This window comes from Dasypus novemcinctus, chromosome 27 (assembly GCF_030445035.2).
Source record: "Dasypus novemcinctus isolate mDasNov1 chromosome 27, mDasNov1.1.hap2, whole genome shotgun sequence".
NCBI lineage: Eukaryota > Metazoa > Chordata > Mammalia > Cingulata > Dasypodidae > Dasypus > Dasypus novemcinctus.
In genome coordinates this window covers 26,194,712-26,218,292 of record NC_080699.1, presented here as the reverse complement: position 1 = coordinate 26,218,292, position 23,581 = coordinate 26,194,712, and the positions used below count along the sequence as shown (strand labels likewise).

At 59.6% G+C, this 23,581-nt stretch overlaps 1 protein-coding gene across 1 annotated transcript in view; it reads left to right on the top strand.

Annotated features, from left to right (window-relative positions):
- Positions 1-2,288: 2,288 nt before the first annotated feature.
- The window catches only part of TRIM29 (tripartite motif containing 29), a 53,676-nt gene continuing 32,383 nt past the window's right edge, over positions 2,289-23,581 (top strand). Inside the window, exons 1-8 of the mRNA XM_058289020.2 lie at positions 2,289-3,203; positions 10,866-10,961; positions 11,764-11,997; positions 13,115-13,313; positions 16,054-16,155; positions 18,247-18,339; positions 20,386-20,478; positions 22,525-22,601. Of these exons, the coding sequence (XP_058145003.1) occupies positions 2,412-3,203; positions 10,866-10,961; positions 11,764-11,997; positions 13,115-13,313; positions 16,054-16,155; positions 18,247-18,339; positions 20,386-20,478; positions 22,525-22,601 (1,686 nt within the window). The 5' untranslated portion in view covers positions 2,289-2,411. The remainder of the gene's footprint in view (positions 3,204-10,865; positions 10,962-11,763; positions 11,998-13,114; positions 13,314-16,053; positions 16,156-18,246; positions 18,340-20,385; positions 20,479-22,524; positions 22,602-23,581) is intronic.

Genomic DNA, 23,581 nt, shown 5'->3' with positions numbered 1-23,581 from the left:
CCATCCATCCATCCATCCATCATCCACACCTATTATCCATCCATTCTTCCATTTCCTACTCTTACAGCCACCTATTTATTTATCTCCCCCTCCCCCCTGCAGCTTGTTTCATTCTTTGCTGTCTCTTCTCTGTGTCCATTCATTGTGTGTTTTTTCTGTATCTGCTTGTCTCCCTTTGTTGCATCATCTTGCTGTACCAGCTCTCGGCAGCGCATGGGCTGCCAGCTCTCCGAGGCGCATGGGCCAGCTAGCCTTCACAAGGAGGCCCTGGGACTTGAACCCAGGGCCTCTCATATGGTAGATGGGAGCCCAACTGATTGAGCCACAGCTGCTTCCCCAGCCACTTACTTTTGTTGCATTCTGTCTTCCATCCATCCATCCATCCATCCATTTTCCAACTCTTAGAGCCACCTACCTTTTATTTCTTTCTTTTATCCATCCATCCATCCAACCACCCATCCACCCACCAATCCATTCATCCAGAAATGTTTTTTGAGCATCTGCTCAGCGTCAGCCTGTTCCTAAAGGCTCAGAATCTTTCCGCAGACTTCTGGAAGGTGTGTGCATGAACCCTAGGGACTGGCAGAGGCCTGCCTGTGCAGCATCCCAGCGACAGCCCGCCGTGATATTGGGTCTGTAGCCAGAACCCTGTGGCTTTCCTCTCCTCCGTCTTGCTTTCTCTGCTCTTTGCCCCACACAGTCTGTTCTCAGAGGCTGTGCTGGATCAGGGGAAGAGGGAGGGGCCCGTCCTCATCCCAGCAGGCCATGACGTCACTTCTCTCCCTCTACCTCTTCCTGCAGGCCTTAGGCAAGAGCCCAGGGAAATCCAGCCTGGCTCTTTGAAGAAGTGTTCTCTATCCCAGAAGAACTCACCAGGGAGTTCAAACAAGAGGCGGCTCCCGTGAGGCCGAGAACGGAGGTGGCAGGTAAGAGGGGAATCCCAGTCAAGAAGCCGGTACCCTGCAGCCCCAACCCCACCCCACACCGCTCCTCTGACTGCTTTGTGACCCATGCTCAGCTCTGCCTTTGTTCCCATGGGCTGTTATTGCAAAGGATTAGTGTTCAGCCTGATGAGCCAGTGGGGTGGGGGCTCCTGGAGCTTGGCCCAGATTGGAGGGGAAGGAAGGGAACCCCACTCCTCTGCACACAGCCCCGAACCTGCCACACCTGGCACACCCACACACTCCTGCTCTGCCCAGTCCAGCCCAGCCTGGGGGAGGCACAGCCCCTTTCTTGGCGGTGACAGTGGTGGGGTATTGGCTACCCAGGATCACGGCGGTGGGCGGCAGCCTAGAGGTGACCAGTTGGTGTGTCCTGGCAAGAGATGAAGGGAATGCCCCAGTGTTCCTACAGGGGATCAGGAAGGGAAGAGGCTTGAGCAGCTTTTCTTTTCTCCCTGAAGTCTATATTTACATGATAGTTACTTGAATAATTCGCTTCTGATGTATTCTGAGTGCTACACTTCTCTCCTCTCCTTTTGGAGGGTGTTACCTGTGGTCCAGAGAGGGTGGGCAATTTTTTTCCCAAGTCACACAGCAAACCTCCTGTGGCGCCAACCCCCTGTACTGCAGCACTTAGATGCCCCTCATTACTGATTCTCTGTCTTTGAACCCAAACAGGTTCTGACCCGACCTTCTAGAAAGCACCTAAGGGCTACCCACATCTTGCTAGGACCACTGCAGGAATGACTTCCAAAAGCCTGGCCCACTGCCCCCCTGAACAACAACGGGCTTCAGAATCTCAAAGGCCTTGGGTTCAAATCCCAGTTCTGTCAGTGGGTCATTTTCTCAGAGCTTCCGTTTTCTCATCTATTAAGTAGCACTATTTGCAAAGGCTGAGGTGAGGATTTAATGAACTTGTGTATGTGACGTGTGTCGGAAAGTTGGTAGATGGAGTTCAATAATCAGCAGCCACTTCACTCCAAATCCCCAGATCCAAATCAGACGGAACCGTCCTCCCTGCAAGGTGGTGAGAAGCAACTCTGCTCTCCCAGGGTGGGGGCTGTCTCCTCTGAAACGCAGGCCCGCAAATGACAAGGCCTCCGGGCCCCTGGGACCCAGTTGATGGCCTCTGTCCCCTGGGCCTTGGTGGACACCTGTGGGGCCAGACTCCCCACTTCCCCAGGCGAGAAGCAAGCGTGTCAGAGGGAAGCAGCCCGACTGGTTGCTGAGTTATGGAAAACGATGAACGGGGGCAGAGAAAACGCTTCTTCAAAAAGCCAGGCTCTGTGCAGGGCGTGAGTGTGCAGGGCGGGGTCCTCGCCCGGCTCCGCCCTCCCGCCCCCTCCTCCCTGCCCCCTCCAGGTGTGTCTCCGGCTCCCTTGGCCGCCTGCCCCACTCCCTGCCCAGGCGCACCCCCGAGAGGTCCCCCGGAGCCCCAGCAAGCCCGAAACCGAGCCGCCGAGCCCCGCGATGGAAGCCGCCGACGCCTCCAGGAGCAACGGGGCGAGCCCGGAAGCCCGCAGCCCGCCAGGCCCCGGCGGCGTCCTGGAGAACGGGGCCAAGGCCGAGGCCAAGGCCGCCAAGGCCCCCGCGGCGCACGGCGGGGAGGCCGGCGAGGGCAGGAGCCCGGGCGGCGGCCTGAAGCTGGGGGAGGGCAAGGGCGCCCTGTTCCCGGGGGGCGAGCGGCGGCGGCCCATCATCCAGTTCGTGGAGTCGGTGGACGACAAGAGCTCCACCTACTTCAGCATGGACTCGGCCGAGGCCACGAGGTCGCCCTACGCGGGCCTCCAGCTGGGCGCCGCCAAGAAGCCGCCCGTCACCTTCGCCGACAAGGGCGAGCCCCGCAGGTCCATCTTCGCGGAGCCCCGGAAGCCCGCGGCGGCGGCGGAGCCCAGCGAGGCGCGGCGCAACAGCTACCCCCGGGCCGACACGGGCCTCCTGCGGCGGCACCAGCCGGGCGCCGAGGAGGTGCTGTGCGACTCCTGCATCAGCAACAAGCAGAAGGCCGTCAAGTCCTGCCTGGTGTGCCAGGCCTCCTTCTGCGAGCTGCACCTCAAGCCGCACCTGGAGGGCGCCGCCTTCCGCGACCACCCGCTGCTGGAGCCCATCCGGGACTTCGAGGCCCGCAAGTGCCCGCTGCACGGCAAGACCATGGAGCTCTTCTGCCAGACGGACCAGACCTGCATCTGCTACCTGTGCATGTTCCAGGAGCACAAGAACCACAGCACCGTGACGGTGGAGGAGGCCAAGGCCGAGAAGGAGGTAGCCTGCTGGGGCCCCCCTCCCCGCCCCGGGCTCCCCCCTCTCCCGGCTGCCCCTGCTCCCTTCCCCCAGCTCCACCCCGCAGGTTCTTCTCCTCCCGGGGTTCCTCAGGTTCGGGCTAGAAGCCTCCCCTGTCCCTGGCTCCTTTAGAAAGCATTTCTTTGGCTTCTGCGCCCCCAGGCTGGGGATTAGAGGTGCCTCCCCAATTCCCCGGGGCCTCAGGAGACAGATGAGCCAACAGAGGCTCAGAAAAGACTAAGGCTGTGGCCAGGGCCTCAGGATGCACCCGTGTCAGATCAGAGAACAAGAGCCAGCTGGCCAGCTCTCACACCAGCTCGGGGCCTGGCTCGGGAAGTTCTTTTTTTTTTGTATTAGGGGAGAGAGAATTCTTCCAGCCTGAGCAGGAATGAGGATTGGGTCAGGTGGAGAAAGGCACCAGGAGGGGGGAATTGTGGGGGCCACTGGAAAGCCGGCTTGGGAGTTTGCATTTGCACCCCCATGAGCTGCCTGCTGGGCTGTCTGCTCCCCAGGGAGCCCCCTGCCTGCCCCCGGCCTCCTCTAGCCGCCCCCGCCGGGCCCTGTGCGTGCTGTGCAGGGAGGACCGAGGCCTGGCATCCACGGGTGAGGCTTACGCCTGATGGTGCGTGTGTTTCTGGCACGTGGGTGTTTCTGCGCCTAGTGGATGTTTGTGTGCGTGAGAGGCCAGGGTGCTTGCACGCGCCCTGCAGATGTGAGGGGGCTGCATCCATAGGGGAATGAGCGGCGGCGTGGGAGTCTGGCGCGCCTGGGAAGGTTTCCTGGGCTCAGGGCCCAGCCGTGGCTGCTGCCCCTTGCCCCAGAGATGCTGGGCCGGCTCTCGCCCACTGCCTCCTGCCCCAGGATGACCTTCGTGATAATCAGTGCAGGGGACTTGACTTGCCTCAAGAACTGGGCCCCTCAAATGGGGTCGCCTAGGACCCCTCCCTTCCAGGACTTCATGGCAGGGATTTGTTGCTTACTCTTTCCCTGCAGCCCTTGCCCACACCCCATGGCAGAGAAGGACAAGATAGAGGTGAGAACAGACTCAAAGCTCCTTCTAGACTCTCATTTGGCCCAGGTACCCCTGCCCCCTTCCCTGACTTGAAGTTTCACACTGGGGGATCGAGACGGCGCAGGGGCAGTGGAACCCATCCTTAAGGAGCTGAGGGGGGAAGTCAAACAGAACAAAGGGCCATCCTCTCACCCACCCCAGCCAGCAAAACGCAGAGCCCGAGGCCACGTTCCAGGCCTGCGTTTTGCCTCTAACTAGACTATGGGCACGTCCCATGCGTTTTCTCAGTCTCAGTTTCCCTGTATGTAAAGAGACTAGATCGGTGATGGTTTCCAGTTACCCCGCGGAGCCCTGGGACCCCCAGAGATGTCTCTGAGGCGTCAGAGGTGCCCGAGGCTCTAAGCTCTCCAGCCAGCATTGCACCCTCTTACTTGTATGTCTTAAATGGAGGTTTTGGCCCCATAGTTCATCTGGAACAAGGGTGTCACCATTTAAGAAAGGCCTGAATGCCACCAGAGGGGATGTGAGGCTGCTCTGGAGGGGCAAGGGGGTCTCGGGCAGCCCTCTCTGGGAGCGCCAGGAACCTGGAGCTCACATCCTGGGACTGGGGCCGCTGTAGGAATGGACAAGATGGTCATTGCCCTTGAGGACAAGGGTGTAGGTCAGCAGGCAGTGCTCAGACACACAGACAAGCCTGGAACATCTGGCCAGTCAGGCAGAAGTGCCTGCCAGGGAGCCTCCGATCGCAGAGAACAGAAGGCCTGGAGGGTGGGCAGCCCCTCCGTCCCATCTTCCTTCCGCGTGCAGATGGGGACGCCAGCCCCCAGGACGGCAAGGGCTGCCCAAGACCACAGAGTCTCAGAAACAAGCCCTTGAAGTCTTCTTCCCGTGTTTGGGATTTGGGATGTGTGTGTCTGAACACAGGCGTTACAGTGTGTGTGTGTGTGTCTGTGGCTCAGGGGTAGGCAGGGAGGGGGGATGCCGACAGCCAGGAGGCTGAGAGCAGGCTCTGTGGGCCGGCCCTGCCGCAATGTCCTTTGTGGCTGACGTTGGCATGGAGCAGGCTCAGTGGGGTGAAGGGCCAAAAAGAATGAGCGTGTCAACCCTGGCATCCCTTGGAGGCGTCTCCTGTAGGCCCAAATGTCAGCCCACCCACAGCTGTTTGCAAGGAGCTCTGTCCAGAACCTGTTCTGCAGGCCTGCAGGTGAAGGCCCTGCGGAGCTGACCTTGGACCTACCTTGGTTAGTTTCAAGAGGCTGTAGATGACATCCAGGTGGATGACAGCTCATAGTCCTTCCTTCTGTCTTTTCCAAGTCCCTCCCGCTACAGCATGTCAGGACATTAGGACTCCTCCGGGGGTAGGGAGGGGCTGCCTGTCCTGGGCAGCCTGCCTGGCTTCCACACCCACTGGCGACTCTGCCCTGTCATGGGGGCCGCCTGGGCTCTGGGTCAGTGGAGGGAGTGGAGGAGCACTCAGCCAGGAGGAGCACTCAGCCAGGGGGAGCATTCACAGGAGGAGCACTCAGCCAGGAGGAGCACTTAGCCAGGGGGAGCACTCAGCCAGGGGGAGCATTCACAGGAGGAGCACTCCCAGGAGGAGCACTTAGCCAGGGAGAGCACTCAGCCAGGGGGAGCACTCCCAGGAGGAGCACTCAGCCAGGAGCATCACTCTGGGGAGTCACTTCCCTGGGACAGACCTGGCGCCTCGTCTACTCTCTTGATCCCGTTATTGGGCTCGATCCATTTCCCTCATGAAGCCTGGGGGCTTTGTTTCCAGTCTCATTGCCCAAGGCTGGCACCACGGTTGAGCCCCTGCACCCTGGGCAGTCAGTGGTCCTTGCGCTCCCCGAGCTGTGCTGGCCTGGGCTGGAAGGTTCTTTGTGGGCAGACAGTGGCCACTGGAACCAGGGAAAGGGGCTAGCCCAAGGCCTGGGGTGCAGTGGAGGGGGCTCTCTCCCCCAGGGATCTGAGGCAAGCACTCCTGCCCGGGAGCAGGGTGGGTGATAAAGGAGGTAGAGATGGCCTCTGTGGGTGCTGAGGGTGAAGCCTGGTGGGAGAAAGGGGGAGTGGGCCCCCAAACCGAAAACCTCGAGCACTCTTCTGGAGGCGCAGAGAAGCAGGGAGGGAGAGGGAGCAGGTGACAGCAGCCAGGCCTGGCGGCACTGAGCTAGGCTGCCTGTGGTTAAGTCGCATCTCACCCGGGACAGTGGCCCATAGGGAGGGCGTGGCTGCACCTACTTTACAGATGAAGAAAGAGGCTCAAAGATCCAAGCGACTTGCCCCAAGTTACAGAGTACAAACTGGCAGAGCTGGGTTTCAGGCTAAGTCACTTTAAGGCCCAAGCACAGGCTGTTTCCACCATTTTAAACCTTAAAAAAATTTTCTTTTTGGTAGGACTGGAAGGTTCTCTTTGAGAACATTGTGTGCATTGGTTTCCCAGCAGCCATCCTCAGACTGGAGCTGGGGTGGCTGCAGCTGAATCTCCTGTGAATGTTAGAGCACAGATTCCTGGGCTTGTCCTCGGAGGTTCTGGTTCAGGAGGTAGGGGCTGGGCCAGAGTCTCTATTTTCAAAGGCCTCCCTGGGGGATTCTAATATGTCACCACCTTGGGAATCAGAAATCTATCCAATTCTACCACAAGGCCCAGGAAGGCGAGGAGACTGCCTCGAGGGCCCACCACCGGGCTGGAGACAGCCAGTGATGTGCATTTTCCACCCTTCGAGCCCCTTCCCCTAACCTGACATCTTCAGGAAGCAGAAGGAAGAGCACACCCCCATCGAGCAGCCTGAAACTGGCCTGTGACATCCCGGAGGAAGCAGGGAATTCTATCCACAGTTCAGATGCTTATCCAGATAATTACTGTTTGAGAGTACAAACCTGGCAATTAACTGGCTCATTTGGCAAATGTCACAGCTAACGGCCCCTGTGGTTAATTCAGGCCAGGGGAAGATCAGGGCCCCATCTCCTATACCTGGTAGCAGGGAGGCACCCATGCCCTGGCGAGTGCCCAGGTGTATCTACACCTGCAGGCCCCCTCCTCCAGGTGAGTGCTCAGGATGTCTACACCATCCAGGTGAGTGCACAGGTGTGTCTATACGTGAAGACCATGTCCAGCTTGAGGAGTTGGCAGCTGCTGCATCCCCCTTTTCTCCCAGGGAAACCTTTGCTCAGCCAGAAGGATTTCAAGGCTGCATGGGCCACGCAGGCCTGGCCCAGGCATCCGAGAGTGGGAGGCCCTTGGATGAGTCGGGGAGAAGGGAACAAAGGATGCATTTAGGGACAGGCCTGGGCAGGGAAGAAGGAATTAAACGGGGAGGAGGGGAAAGGCTGCAGGGAGAGGCAGGTAGGGGAGGGGCTGAGCTCCAGTCAGTCTTCAGGGGCTTCACACAGAGTCCAAGGGAGGAGGGAGAGGGGCAGAGAAAGCTGGGGCCTCAGGGATGTCTGCGGAGATGGGGGAGGCAGCAGGGAAGGAGGCCATATTACCAAACTGCGGCACCTGCCACGTAGAGGAACCTGGGTGGGCTTCAGGTAGCAGGAATGAGAAAGAAGGACAGTGTCCTAGAAGACGCAGAGCATCCTGGAGATAGAAGGGCCACCTATGAGGACCCAAGCCCTGTTCCTGGGTCTTGGCCTCACCACTTTCCTGCTGTGAGAACTCAGGCCAGGTAGCAATCATTCCAGGTCTTCCTTGGCTTTTGCATCCGTAAAATGGGGATGACGCTGCTCACCTCTGCAGGGGGCGCTTGTGGATTAGGGGAGAAAAAGCCTGGCTCAGTAGTAACAACTCGTTTCCTTCCTGCTCCTCGTGTTGCGGGAGATCCCCGTATCTTTGGAACCTTTCCCTGCTCTATTGTTTCCTGCCTTTGCCAGCTCTGTGCAGTCCAGCTGGCAGGGGCACATTGCCAAGAGCTAAAGAGACACTGGGGTACGTCCCCAGAAGTCTCATCCCAAGCCCTGCCTTCCTGGCAGAGGTGAAAGGACCATTCTTGCAGTATTGTGGTCCCAGCCCAGGTCCCTTCCAGGAGCCCTCTGTGTCCTGAGCACCCTGTCTTGTGTGGCAGCTATGGGAGCACGGCTCCCTCCCTGGCCATTTGGCTTCCCTAGTGCCCCCGAGAAATAAGGAGACTTGTCTCCTCCGCCCTGCCCGATTCTTCCACCTGCCGCTGCAGACAGCTTGTCTCCACTTTTGACCCTGCCTTCACAGGTTCCTGATCCTCCGCTCTCCCGCCTTCCCTCCCGAGGCACTGGCCATTGCCTCTGCCTCCTCTTCCCATATCGCCATTAGCCCACTCCCATGAGGCTGGCCTCTCTGCCCTTGGCTAAGTTGCTGCATTGTTCTAGAGTCCTACTGGATTTCCATACCCTCACCTAATACCCTCGTCCTCTCACCTGGCCGGAGAATCGGTGCTCATCTGCAAGCTCCTCTGACCCATCTGTAGGCTCATCCCCTTACAGGTCTCGAAGCCTCCCACCCCCGTGGAGTGTGGTCACTCCAGACCCCCCACTCTGATCCCCCTGCTCCCTCCCCCAGGTGCTGAGCCACCCTCACCCCTTCCTTCTCCCTCCATTCTGTTTTCCCCAGTACCCCCCAGTCTCCAAGGATCTTCCATTTGCATCTTTGGTCTCATGACTCGCCTTCCCAGCCTCTCCATGTGCTGTTCACTCTCGGGCCCTCCAGCCCATCGGGCGGTGTATACATCACACCTGGGTCCCGCACCTCCCTCACCGCAGGAGCAGCACCAGGTCTCCACCTGATCACACCTGCCCCTTGCTACTGCCTGCCCACCATGCTGCCTCCCCTCCCTCCCAGTGCAATCGAGTGACAACCTCCAGCAGGGCCCCTGATCTCCAGAAGGGCCCCTGCCAATGACATGTAGCTCAGGCCATGCTTCCTCTGGGCCATGTGCTTTCTGGAGTCTTCTTTTATCCCACGTCATCCCTTAACATCCCTGGGAGTGTCCTCTCCCTACCCAGATGTCACAGAAGGTGCTACCGAGCCATGGACAAATTAAGTAATTTGCTGAAGACCCCGGCTTGTAGGTGGTGGTACCTGGATTCAGCCCTTTGGGCTCCCAGTCCTGGGCTCTAGGAGAGCTCCCTGCTGGACCTCCATTGCTCATTTCATGGGGAGCCACCCTTGCCCCCACCCATGAATAGGCCTTTACCAGTAGGGCCTGGGGCTAGGGGTAGGAATGGAGAGGGGCACTTGGCTCTCTGCTTTTCTGTACATCGGGCCTTGTTCTGGGCCTGGGAAGCTGGGCCTGGGAAACCCAAGGGCCACGTCTCCCATTACTCAGCTGGCTTAGGAAGTCGTAACTGGAGTGGGTGGGAGGCCCCCAGCTCTCCTCTCGACTTCAGGCTTAGCTTGGAATCCTCCAGTATGGGAAAGTTGCCTGGGATAGACCCTCCCCGTCCTGGGTCTGTGGAGTATTGGGAAGGTGTGATGTGAGGTGATGGGCTACCCCCAAGCCTGGCTGCACAGACTCCTTGCCGGTGGAGCCCACATTCCCAGGGGTTTGCGGTTTCTCCTCTTGACTGGTCCTGAGGTTCCTCAAGGAGACGGCAGGAGAAAGGGGAGAGACTCTGCATGCAAAACCCAGGGGGTTGTGGGGAGACCTGGTGCAGCCCAGAGCCTTCCAGAACGCTTGGTCTTCACACCTGTGGGTGGAAGATTGTCCACCCGTCCTCCCAGGTGGAAGGTGTTTGGAGGGCCTTGGAGAAGAGCCCAGTGGGACCAAAGAGGTGCCTCTTGGTTTGGCTGAATCGCGTTGGCCTGAGCAGCACACCTCGCCTTTCCCCTCCATTGCAGCTACCTTGCAGAGAAGAGTGTTGCCCACATGGCAGGAAAACACACATAGGAGAGCTCAAGTCCCAGCACACTCCTGTTAGATCCTCTTCCCGACCTGGCCCTGGAAGCCCATAAGCCCCCCTCCGCCGAGCAGCACCCCTAGACTCTCTCCTTTGCTTCCTTTCTCAACCCTTCACAGCCTCACTCTGTGGCTCAGCGAACCCGAATAAAAATCCCTATCTTGCCCAAACTGCAGAATGCGCTCATAAACAGGTTTATAGCTGTGCCTGTCCAGACACAGTCCCCGCCGGCAGCAACCCCGGTTCCTGCTTGTAACACTGGCCGCACGTCATGCCACAGAAACGCTGCAGACTGTTATTGCCACGAGACACTCCCTGGGCTGGGCTGCGTCCTCCTGAGCTGGGCTGGGCTCCCTTTCTCTGCTTAGCTTGAGACAGCCAGGAGCTCCCCTCCCTCCTCACGGTGGCCTCGGGTCCACTTAAAGAAGTGAGAGCCCCACAGAGAAGCTTGGTTCCTGCTCACACTGGGTAGAGGAGGCAGGACGAGTCTTAGCCCCTCTAAAGACATGGCTGGGATGTCCGTCCCTAGATGTTTGAGGCTACAGAGAGTTGATGTGTCACTCCTGGCTGGGTCCTTGGCTCCTGGCACAGTGCTGGGCAAGTCCAAGGCCCTCATGGAGGTTTGGTGAATGAAGGACCGAATGCATGAGTGATGAGCCCTGCCCAAGAGTCTGCTCCCTGCGTGGGCCCATGCTCTGATTCTCTGGCTCTCTTCCATTTCTTTTCCCCCTCACTGCCCTCTAATCTTGGCTATCTTCCTGCAGACGGATCTGTCACTGCAAAAGGAGCAGCTGCAGCTCAAGATCATTGAGATTGAGGATGAAGTTGAGAAGTGGCAGAAGGAGAAGGACCGCATCAAGGTGGGCAGCCCCCAGCCCTGTCCCCCGCTGCCTCCTCGCCCCACCTGCCCTCGCTGTCCCCCAGAGGAGATAGATGTTGGCTCATGTTTGAGATCTCAACATCGAGGTCTCTGCTGCACATTTCTTTCTTTTGGGGTCCCCCAGTCCTCTGACGTTCCCACCAATTCCCCTTCTAAGTCTGGGCCAGGCACCCAGTGGGACCTCGCCTATCATCCAACACTCTTTTTCTATCATCCCAGTGGATAAAGACCCCCAGACTGACTGCCCTCCAGTGTGTCCTCCAATGTCTGACCACCAGACTACCCAGCCAGCATATCGATGCTATTTCTCCATTAGTGGTGTCAATGTGGCTGGATGTATGTCTGCCATGGTTTAGATAATTGCAAACCACAATCTGAAATCACTGATCCTTGACTCTGGCACATGAACAGCCAGCCAACTCACTTTCAGAATGATATTTTGTTCTGGGTGAGGTTCAGTGAGCACACCCTGATTCATGGAGACTTTTTTGGCCCATAGGGAGCCACCCAAGGGTGAAATGGTGGCTCATGTCAAGCCACCAAGTGAAAGAATCCACAGGTAGATGAGGAAGGATGGACTATAATAAAAATGTGGCCATTTTAATAGTAGATGGCATCCCTCCGACCTTTGAATGAAAGGGTAATTCTTGGCCAAACAGGCTGACCAGATTGGGGCAGTGGGAATGCCCTAACCCTGTCTTAGGCATCTAAAGATACACCCTGCTAGGAGGTTCTTTTCTTACTGAAGTCCTCCTGCCTCCCTCCCCTGACCATGGATCCAGAGCTTCACCACCAATGAGAAGGCCGTCCTGGAGCAGAACTTCCGGGACCTGGTGAGGGACCTGGAGAAGCAAAGGGATGAAGTGAGAGCCGCACTGGAACAGCGGGAGCAGGATGCTGTGGACCAAGTGAAGGTGATTGTGGATGCTTTGGATGAGAGGACCAAGGTGCTGCAAGAGGACAAGCACACCAGGGAGCAGCTGCACAGCATCAGCGACTCAGTGCTGTTTCTGCAGGTAACATCAACTTCTCCACTGTCAACCCTCTATCCTTCTATCCACTTTCCCAGATCCTCATCCATCCACCCATTATCCATCCATCCCTCATCCAGCTGTCCATCCAAGCCACCCATCCATTATCCCATTCTATCATCCAGTCCATTTATTCTTCGATGTGCCCATTTAGTATTTTTACCCAAGCCACTTCCCTACCTACCCCAAAGATGTCACACAAATATCACCTTGTACCAACTTCAATTGATATGCAATAACAGTGCTCCAGGCTCAGTAGGAAAGAGTTCTGTGATTGATTAGTGATGCCTGCTTTGGGTGTATGGGGAGTGGTGTAGGAGTGCTACATATTTGTTATTTTTGACCAAGTCTGTCTGTCTAGTCATCCATCCTTCCATCTACTAGAGTGTTTTGGGGTCTCCTGAGTGCCCAGCATTCTATTAGGTGCTGTGGAGAATAGAGAAGTGTAAGACATGGTTTCTGCCCCCAAGGAGCTGCAATCCAGCTGGGAAGATAAGACATATACAATTAGAGAACAAATAGAGAAGTGTATAATTAAATGATAAAGCATGTGGTTGAGGAGATAAATGTCGGCTGCTCAGAGAAGGGCAAGCAGCCTGGAGTCGTCTAAGACAGCTTCATGGAGCAGGTAGATTTGAACTGGGTCTTGAAGGCCAGTTAGGATTTTGAGAAAGGGGGATTTTCCAGCAAGGGAAGGGCAGTGAGATGTGCCAATGTGGAGAGGAGGCTTGAACATGGCATGGGAAGGTAGAAATACTGCCACGCCTGACTCAGAACACAGTGGTAATTCCTTACATTTTTCAGTGTTGTCACTTCCGAAGTTTTCACAGCTAAACCCCATGAGGTAGGCTTGATATACCCAGTTTTAGAGGTGGGAACTCATGAATCACATATGACTGCTTAACGCCATCACGTAGAGCGCCTAGCAGATTTTTGTCAAGGCTTTTCATTTTACAGATGAAACAAATGCACCACAAGCAAAAGTGGGGCTAGTTAATTGGGAGCCCAGCTCCTCTGGCTCCCAGTGCTGAGTCTTCCAGCTGGACTGGGAGAGCCCCTTGCAGAGATGAGGCAGTGAATGGCTTCTCTTCTCTTTTGGTAGGAATTTGGTGCATTGATGAGCAGTTACTCCCTCCCCCCGCTCCTGCCCACCTATCATGTCCTGCTGGAAGGGGAGGGCCTGGCGCAGTCCCTTGGCAACTTCAAGGACGACCTACTCAACGTGTGCATGCGTCATGTGGAGAAGATGTGCAAGGCAGACCTAGGGCGGAACTTCATTGAGAGGAACCACATGGAGAATGGTAGGTGTCCTCTTTTGCCCACCCAAGGCCATGGGTATTTCTCTCCCAGGTCAGTTCCTCCTAGTGCAGGCTGATATCCAGCCAGCTGGCCCATCATTGTTCCCAGCCACCTGAGGACATTTTGGACAAGGATTCAGGGACTGTAGTTTCCCTTGAACTTGGTGCCAACGTTACGTAGCTATTATAAGGAGCCTCCAGAGCAGGGAGCCTCCTGGTCACTCGTTGCACAAATACTTCCTCTCTGCGGGTCATCCATCAACCTGGATTTCTTCAAGATCTGCCCCTGAATTTTAGGCCCAGTCCATCAGCTGTGTGGATGCTGCACCTTGGCTGGGCCAGAGGCCAAACTGGCAGCTTGGGAGTCTCGAGCTTCCGTGCTGGAGTCTGATGGGCCAGACTGCTGATGGTGGGATACAGCATTGTCGCTGTGACTCACCAGCTCCCCAGAAGTTGGCTTCTTTTCTGAGTCATGCTGTCCTCAGCAGAGATCAGCTGAATCAGCTCCTGGAAAGGCTCCTGACCTGAGAAACGGCCCCATTAAGTCCTTTGCCAAGAGTCACAGCCCGGTCCCTTCAGGGCCTGAAGCCTCTGAGCACTTTCCCCAAGCCTCACCTGCTGGCCTGGGCCCGACACGGGACTCCGCTCCGCAGTTCTGCGCCCGCCCTTGAGAAGGCAGCTGAAGTAGTGACTCGGAGCTACAAACAGCCCAGAGGAAGTGAGCCCTGTCTTTGACGTCCAGGCGGAGCATGTGGTTCTTTGGGATGGAGAGCGGGACAGTAGTGCATAAGGGCCGGGCTCAGGGGACCATCTGTGTGTCTTGGTGTTGGTGACATCACAGCATCCCTGTGATACGCGCTTCCCCATTCAAGCCCACCCGAGGGCAGAGAAAGCGGTTCAACAAGATGGTGATTTAGCTTCAGCGGGCACTGGGGTCCTGAAATCCTTCTTCTAATGACAACAGTGATGAAGCTAATGATGATGGCGAGAGCTGACGCTAACTGAGTGCTCCCTGCATGCCAGCCCTGTGCCCAGCTCCTCACTTATACTGTCTTCTTTGCCCTGGTGACAGCTATGGGGCCTACTGCATTTTGCAGATGAGAAGGCAGAGGCTCAGAGAAAGGTCTTTTCAAAGGTCATGTAGCCAAGCCCGGGTAGAGCTGGGTTGAACCCACGGTTTTCGCCACCCATGAGTTTTCAGCTAATGGCAAGCATGGGGGTGGGATCTGGGAAGGTGTGATCATCATCCCATGGGTACACACCCGGGGGCCTCAGGTGGGTCTGAACCCTGACCGGGGCCAGGTGGCCTGTGAGCCTCGCGGGGGCTGTCTGATCTCCCATGGCCCCATGCATGGGTCACACGTGTGCTGGCCATGGCCTCTGTGCAGGCATGGCCCTGCAGCCCTGGCCAGAGCAGGATGGGCCCTGGGGCTGCCTGCGCTGCTGGGGGAGGCCCCTCTGCAGAGCTTTGTCGCTGCTGCGTTGCTGCTGGGAGTGTGTCCGGCCTTGGCGTGACCATCCACTCCTTCCTGGTGCCGCCTGCCTGCCAGGAAGGGACTTGCCCCAACCTCAAAGGCCGAGGGGCTCAGCGGGGGTGGAGGGGGCCACCCAAGGGGGCCTTTTTTTTAAAGATTTATTTTTTTTACTTATTTCTCTCCCCTCCCTCTTCCCCCCTCCATTGTCTGCTCTCTGTGTCCATTCGCTGCGTGCTTGCATTCTCGTCAGCAGCACCGGGAATCTGTGACTCTTTTTGTTGCGTCATCTTGCTGTGTCAGCTCTCCATGTGTGTGGCGCCATTCCTGGGCAGGCTGCTCTTTTATCGCATGGGGTGGCTCTGCTTATGGGGTACACTCCTTGCATGTGGGACTCCCCTATGCGGGGGACACCCCTGTGTGGCACGGCACTCCTTGTGCGCATCAGCACTGTGCGTGCGCCAGCTCCACACGGGTCAGGAGGCCTGGGGTTTGAACCGTGGACCTCCCATGTGGTAGGCGGACGCTCTATCAGTTGAGCCAAGTCCGCTTCCCCAAGGGGGCTTTTGTTTGCTCATTGAGCACCTACAGTGTGCCAAACCCCCTGTGGGGCACAGGTGATGAGGTGGAAAGCTGAGGGTTGGAGCCACTCATTCCTCTTCTTGCCTAGGACAGAGGGAGAGAAGCAGAGAGGGAAAGGAGAAAACAGGAAAGTAGTTAGGGGACTGGGGTGGAGGGCCAGCAGGGAAAGCCAAGCATCGAGCTGCAGATTTGTTTGGGATTGGGATCCTGCTGATGGGAGTGGGGGGCCAGGGCGGGAAGGAGGGGCCAGTGGTCCAGTAGCAGACCCCTCCCCTCTGCATGCTTAGCTTGCCTGGGGGTTCCCTGGACCATGGGGGCCAAAGCCCCCTTGGGCTTCCTGCAGTGGCTGTAACTGAGCCAGGAAGTGGGGGACCAGGGCTCAAACCCAGCTTATCATACCATGTGACACTAGGCAAGTTGCTTCACTCGCTCCTGAGCCTCGGTTTCCTTCTCTGTCCCATGTGGATCAGCATACCTGCCCCAGGGTTGAAATACAGCTCAAATGAAGAAATGGACTTCAACATCTGTCAGCCCAAGAGGGGGCGGGCGGCTCACCACGGACCCCAGCCCCCAGAGGCTGGGAGCGGAGCCAACATCCCGGCCCCTGAGGGTGGGAAAGAGCACGGGGTACCCCCATGGGCAGCCGCTCCCCACCTGTGCCTCTGCTGACCCAGCCTCTCTCTTGCCAGGCAGCGACCACCGCTACATGGGCAACTATGCCAACAGCTTCACGAACGACTGGAGTGCGCCGGACGCCATGAAGAGATACTCCATGTACCTCACGCCCAAGGGTAAGGGCGGCCATCCTGGCCCGGGCCTGGTGCCCCTGCTGCTCTGAAGAGCCCGAGTTCCGAGTGGGCCTCAGCCGGGGCGGGGCAGCCGTATCCTGCTGTTCTGGAATCATTACTAACGGCACCTCCTTTCTCTCGCAGAAGTGCTTTCCTTAGATGATGAATTACCCAGTCACCTGCCCCCTTGGCGTCAGCCCCCACCCTCTCTCCTCTTTCCTTCAGGAGGGCCTCCTTGCTGCTGCTTCCACTGGAGCTGGGCCTCCTGCAGGCTGGAGCCCTGGGGGAGGGCTGTCCTGGGCCTCAGGGCGGGCACGACAGGCTGGCATGGGGATCTGCTTGCCCGTTCCTCCCTGCGCGGGGGGTTGGGGGTCAGCAAACTGCAGCAGTGCCCTTGCTATAAGGTTTGGGGTGCCAGGGCCAGGGCCAGGAGAACCGAAGAGTGGGAGGCGTGGGAAGGGGGGAGAGGAGGAAGGGAAAGGGCTGGGAGGGGGAGCCGAGCAGTAATTCACACACCCCATGCATGCACACATCTCAAACACACACTGTGCACGCACACAGTGGGAGGGCCTTGCATTTGGGAGATGAGCTCAGTGGAGAAAACCTCCTGCCGCCCCACCCAACTGGAAAAACAGCACCTGGGCTGCTTGCAGAGGTCTGGGCAGGCAGCAGGGCGCCCGGGCCCTGCCCACTCACATGCCTGGAAGGGGCGAGCCCCCTCCCTCCCTGGGGCCCTGCCCCTCGGGGACGATCTGCTCTACCCAGCCACCCCCAGCTCGCCCGCCTCAGAAGCCCCCCTGCCGTGCCCTGGCCCATCCTTTCTGCTTCTCCCCTCCTCCAAGGACCTGGCCCTGGTGCAGCACGGGGTTGGCTGACTGGCTCCTCCTGCCTTGTACGCGGCCGTGGGGCCCCTGTGAGCCCCCGAGGCTGTGGGAGGGGCGCGGGGTGGTGGGAGGCTTGGGGGGGGGGGGGCCCAGACCTAGGCAGGTGTGACTCTGAAGTCCCAGGATCCAGGGGCCTTGGGCTGGTCATTCCCTCCCTCAGTCCTTTGTCCCCATCCGAGAGAGGAGGAGGTTGGCTCGACGGCCAGGCGCCCTTCCGGCGCTCATGCGGGCGGTGAGTCAGGCCATGGCACTTGTAGGTGGAAAAAACAGGTCCGTCTGGTGTCCCTGCCCCGAGGTCCGTGGGCAGAGCCCTGCTCTGGGGACGAGGGGAGGAGGAAGCCTGCCCTCGGGGGGCTCCCAGGCTCAGGGTAGAGCAGAGGGAAGGGCCCGGAACAGTTGCCAAGATCAGGGAAATGAGGCCACTTGGGAGTCGGGGAGGCCTGGGGCCAGTGCACTGGGCAGGAGGCCGCCACGACGGGCTTGTTTCCAGGCCCTGAAAGGGCAAAGAGGACACGGCAGTGGTGGGCAGAGCCCACTGGGCGCAGAGGGCCTGCAGGTGCCGGGGCCTCAAGGCTGGGGCAGGGGACGCGCTGGGAGCAGGACCCTGAATCACATGCGTTGTGCTCCCACGGCTGCCCTTGTGTGTTTGTTGCACAAGCCCCAAATGGGTGACGTGCACAGCTCTGCACCCCACGGGGACCGAACAGCCGCCCACTGGGCACCAGGGAGATGCCAGTGGGCACTGGCCAAAGCCGCCTCCAGATGACGCAACCCTCACTCGGCCGGGGGCCCACGTCTGCTCCCCCCGGCTGCCACGGCCTGCCCTTCCCACAGGCCCCCATTTTGCCTCCTGGTTCTCGCCCACATGTGGACATTCCCAGAGAGGGCAGGCTCTCCCCACCAAGCGTCCTGGCCAGGAGGGAGGGGGTGGGCTTCCCAGCCTCCTGATGGCCCCACAAGCCCCCGATGGTGTGGCCACGTGCCTGAGTTTCTCAGATCAGTCCAGGCTGACCCCTGTTTTTCACAGCATAGTGAACACTTTCACTCTCAAAAGTGTCCCGATTAAACGATCGCCTTATCCTAGATTCTAAGGGCCTCTCGGGGGCGTCCAGGCAGTTGGAGGCTGGTTGGGGACAGGGGTCTTGCATCACATGGGCCACCCAGTGAGACCCACTTGTCTGCAGTGACAACCCTCCTTGTCTGCCCACAGGTGGGGCCCGGACGTCCTACCAGCCATCGTCCCCCGGCCGCCTCTCCAAGGAGACCAGCCAGAAGAACTTCAACAACCTGTATGGCACCAAAGGTGGGTGGGTGGTTCCGCTCAAGAGTGGGCCATGCGGGGGGCATGGGGGTTGGGGGAGGGGGCCAGATCAGGGCCACAGGGCAGGAGGCTGGGTTGCCCAGCGTGAGCTGGGATGGGGAGGGGTCCCACTGAGTTTAAAGCGAGCGTGACTGTGTGTGAGTGTGTTCGTGGCATCATTAGGCTCCTGAGAACCACGGGCCCCTGGGAGCCCCCTGAGACCCTGTGCTCCTCCTGCCCCTAAAGGAGGAGTCAGAGGAAACGGGCTGAGCCGGGGCTAGGCGCGGGCTCAGGGCTCTGGGACACGCAGAGCATCTTTGCTGATTTTACTTCCGTGTTGAAAAGTCATCCAGTGGCTACGACAGATTAGTGTAGCTGGTGGAAAGGACGCTGATGGAAATGGGGCTGTCCCTGGATACGCAGGAGGGGCCGTTGCCACCTGACGACCTTAAGACCCGGAGGAGGTGAAAGGGGGGTGAGGCCACCCCAGGGAAGCTGCCGGGTGTAGGTCCCCCTGCCCAGTGCGCGGAGGGGACCGGGTGCCCGAGGCCAGAGCCAGGGGCTGGACAAGGCCAGGTGCTGGAGGCTGCTGGGGGCATCTGGCCGTGTGCAGGATGGGGGGACTGGCGGGCCATGGGAGCATGGACCCCACCAGAGCCACCACCCCAACCGGGAGGTCAGAGGGCAAGGAGGGGAGGGGGGGACCCTCCAGGGAGGACAGACCCTGGACCGGGCAGGGCAGGAGCAATGCCAGCAGGGTCCAGGACTGGGTTCTCAGCGGCTGCACCCACCCCATCCCCAGGGCCAGGAAGCAGGGGAGCGGGCAAGAGCCGCTGAGGGCGTGGACAAATGAGAGCCCGAAAGGGCAAGGCGTAGGGCTTCTTAGAGCCTTGGGTGGGCGTGCTTATCGAAGGCCTTGCTGCAGAACCTTCTGGAGTTCCCTGAGGGAGGGGGTTCGCACCAGGACAGGTGGCTGGCCCCAGCCATTCCCACCTATGAGCCCAAATGTCAGCCCCCAGCTCTCCCCATGGGCGGGCGGCTGTGGGTGAGGACGGCCAGGCCGGCTGGGTGCTGCTGGGCTGGGTGCTTGCATGGAAGGGTGTCTGATGTTGGGGGCAGCTCCCCACTCGTTGCAAGGGCCGGTCTGGAGAAGGGTGCACATGTCTCCATCATCCAGGGGGGCTCTGGACCCCCTTTCTGAGACCCTCCTGGTGTCCCCGCAGTCCCTCCCACCCCTCCACCCCATTTGCCTCCTGGGCCACACTCACAAATGGACATTTGTTAGCAAACTCCACGTGACACACAGAATTTCACGCCAGCTGCCCCGTCCCCAATTATTAGGCAGCATTTGTATTTATTTGTTCATTTGTTGGTTCATCCATCCATCATCAACCTTATAATGAGCACATTTAGGAACCAGACTCTGGGCCAGGAACGGGGTGTGATGTTGGGCCCGAAAGGCTTATTTCCTGCCCCCACGGGGCCCGCGGACCAGTGGGGAAGGTGGACAGTTAGACATGCAATGGCCACCCAGAGGGATAAGGGCAGGACAGGTGGCGTGGGGTGCCAGCTGAGGCACATCCAGAGCGGGGGGAGTGGCACGCAAGCAGATTCCTGAAGGCCCGGTGGATGAATTTCCTAAGGGGGGGAGCAGGTGGGGCTTCCAAGCAGAGGGCCCAGGCTGTGCAAAGAGCCGGGGGCAGGACAGAGCTTAGCCTCGCTGGAGAACTGGCGGGGGGGTGGGGGGCAGCTAGAAAGGAAGAGAGGGTTTGGATGGGTGAGGGGGCATGCTAGGGACTTCGTACCTTATTCTGAGGACAATAGGTTTTCAGGGAGGGCAGGGACATGGTGAGACCTTATATTTTTAGAAAGGTAACTTCCATGACGACAGGGCTGTGTGTGTGTGTGCCCACTGGGGTGCCAGGGCGCAGCGGTCTCCTGGCTTGGGACACAGGTGGGGGCTGGAGAGGAAGTCACAGAAACATGCACCCTGGGCTCCCCCTCCAAGCCGGGTTGCCGAGGTCTGACGCCCCCTCCCGTGCCTGCCAGGTAACTACACCTCCAGGGTCTGGGAATACTCCTCCGTCCAGAGCTCCGATGACCTGCCCGCCGTCCAAGGCAGCTCCTCCTTCTCCCTGAAAGGTGAGACCCCCGGCGGGGAAGGCGTTAGGGCATGTGAAAGCCGCGGCACACGTGAGGACGGTCACCTCCCCTCCAGTGGCCTGTGGTCCAGGCTTGACCAGAGAGAAAGGAGGAGTGTGCCGGAGAGGGCGAGGCGCCGACTCCCCAGGCCTGGCCCCAGGAGGGGCCTCCCTGGGGGTCCTCGGAGACCCTCCAGCCTGCAGCTCTGAGTACCCCCGTCAGCCTGCGGGCACTCTCAGCTCTAAGGCCTGGCCGGGAAGAGCCCGCCCCTACCACGCTGCCCTGGAGGCCAGCACGGCCGGGCACGTGCTCACACCTGGGCGGGTCAGTTCACCAGGTGGGCTGAGGATGGCCTCGGGAGAGGGGCTCCAGGAGGGGCCGCCCTGTGCACAAGGAGAACCCCGGACTGCAGCGTCCCACCCCACTGCGCCCCTTCCCGGCAGCCCGAGAGGCCCAGCTATGGACGGGGCTGCTCAGGGGCGCCCACAGCACGGCCTGCTCCCCTCTCCCCATCCGGCTCTCCACGACCCTCTCCGGCCCCTCCCGGAACGGTGCGTGCTGCTCATGCCGCGCTCTCTCCTGGCAGGCCCCGGGAAAGGCCTTTATCTGTTCTCCACCTCGGGACAGGCCGATGCAGAGTTTTCCAAACCGCTGAGCGACAGTGGGCTGTTTAGCAAGAACCGCGGTGCCCGCCTGTTTTGCTTTCTCCCCGTCCCGCTCCCATGGTGGGGTCTCTGCCACCCCTAGGGCATCCTGGAGCTCCCAGAAGAGGGCTGTGTGCCCCTCCCGCCTCCCCTTCGGCCTCTGCCCGCCACGCTGGCCAGTCTTCTGGGCCAGCCCCACTCCATTCCCATCCTCTCCTCTCTCCTGGGTGGCACGATGTTTTCCTTCTGGGAACGGAGGGCCCCCTCTCCCCCTCTCTCCACCTCCCACTCAGGACCCATGGAACTTGCCCCCACCCCAGGATGCGGGGGCAGACCAGGTTCTCCTCTCGCTGAGAGCCAGCTCGGGGAGGGGCCAGGCCTGCTGGCCGCCTGGCGGGCTCACCGTCGCTGAGTGTGACCTGCTCGGCCTCGCAGCACAGGGGTCTGCCTCCTGGGCCCCCAGGCTGCCCCGGCCAACAGCAGACCAACAGTTCCTGAGCTCCTGTGTCCAGGTCAAGCCTGTGTCTTCCCACGGCCCCTGTCCCTGCCTCTGCGACCTGGGGGCTGACGCCCTGGGCGCTTCTCCCTCTGCTTTGGGGCCAGAGCTCCTCATGAATCCTCCGGGCTGGGGACAGGGTCCACGGCAGCCCTGCCCTGCACCAGCACCTTCACGCCCACTCCCACAGCGGCCCCGGGCACCCCAGGCCTCTTGGGCTGGCGGGCGTCACTTGGTTGCTGCCACCCTGGCCGGTGACTCAGCGGGGAGAGGCAGCAGCGCCTGGCAGAACTAACGTGCAATTGGATTTCAGAGTCAGGCAAAACCTGGGTTCAAATCCTGGACATTACTCACGAGCTGGACGACTCCAAGCAGACCATGGAGCTCCCCAAAATGGGGGGAGGCCTGACCGAGAAGATGCCTACAGGGCAAAGCTCCTGGCACGGTGCTGGGCACCAGTGGGGCTCAGCAAACGGGCAGCACCCGTCCTCCCTGCACGGCGGAGTTAGGGGAGAAGGAGCGCCCCCTGGCGGGAAATCCCTGCAGGTGGCGGTTCCTGCAGCAGCTTTCCTGCGCTCTGGGTCCCGGAGGGGTCAGAGGCGTGGGGCTTCTGGGTGAGCAGTTTCAAATCCCTGCAGGGCCAGCGCGATCCTGACCTGGGTCTGGGCGAAGCACCCTCTGCGTCCTGGCCCAGCCCACCTGCCCGCTCTTCCTCCTCCTGTCTTCTGGGTGCTTCCTCTCCTTGCCAGCCTCTGTTTCGGTCCCGCCTCCCTAGAACTTCAGTTACGGCCCTTGAGGGGCAGCTGCATTTGGGAAAGGGGCTGGATGAAGTCTGGTGGTCACTTTGGAGCTGGCTCTTGGCCCACCAGCCCGTGCCCCCTCTGACAGCGCCCCGTGTCTCCCCAGGCTATCCCTCCCTCATCCGGAGCCAGAGCCCCAAGGCCCAGCCGCAGACTTGGAAAGCCGGCAAGCAGACTTTGCTGGTGAGTGGGGCCACCGGAGCCTGCCCTGCACACGCGCATCCGGACGCCCGGACCCTGGCTGGGGCTCCCTCGGGGCAACCAGCCAGCACTGTCCCAGGGCCCCTGCGATGACGGGGACTCCTCTGGGCCATGGGTGGGGGAAGGAGGCAGCAGTGGCCTGACCTCAAAAGGGAGTACAGACCCGGGCTAATAGTCAGGGGCTTGCGGAAGCACACACTACTTTGTGGTCCTCGGTCTTCTAATCTGCAAAGTGGCAACCCTGGGTTTTCATTTGGCAAGTGGTGATTGCCAGCCCAGCCTTGTTGGACAGCTGGGTCCCTGCCAGCTCTGGAAATGTAATGCTCTGTGCAGGTGCTGGATCTCCAGGAGAAGCAACAGATAGCCTTTGGGGTGCTTGCATGGGCAAGGATGATGGACAGTCAGGAATAGAGTCTGGTATCTCCTGGCCCTAAACCAGGGGCATGGGCAGAGCTGCACAGCTGGGCAAGAGTGGCCTGGGGCCCGGGCCACCTGCTGGCTGTGGGGTTTGGGGGCAGAGGCCCTCTTTGGGACTCTCATTTTCATAGCACAGGTGCTGAGAGCTGAGATTCGTTGATCCCTGGTGCACTTTAGGTCTGACCTGCCTGACACCTGCCTGAGATCTCGGGGGCCAGGGACTGTCCTTCACATGTGCCTTGATGTTCCCCACATGCGTCTCTCCTGAAGGGCCCGTGCCAGGCCCCGCCGACAGCGTCAGCCAGCTGTCCTGGAGTGTGGGTGGCAGCAGGGGTTGGGGAGGGGGTCCGAGTCCCCGGCTCCCTGCCCTCTTTGTATTTGGAGGTCAGAGTACGAGGAGATGATTTGCTTTGGGCCACAAACAGTGGCTGGCGGGGGCCGTTAATTGGAGAGAATCTTTAATTGGCTGGCAAGGGGAGTTAAGTGATCGTGTGTGTATTTTGGAGCTGGGCCCAGGGGCATTGGAACAGCAGGACTGCAAAAAA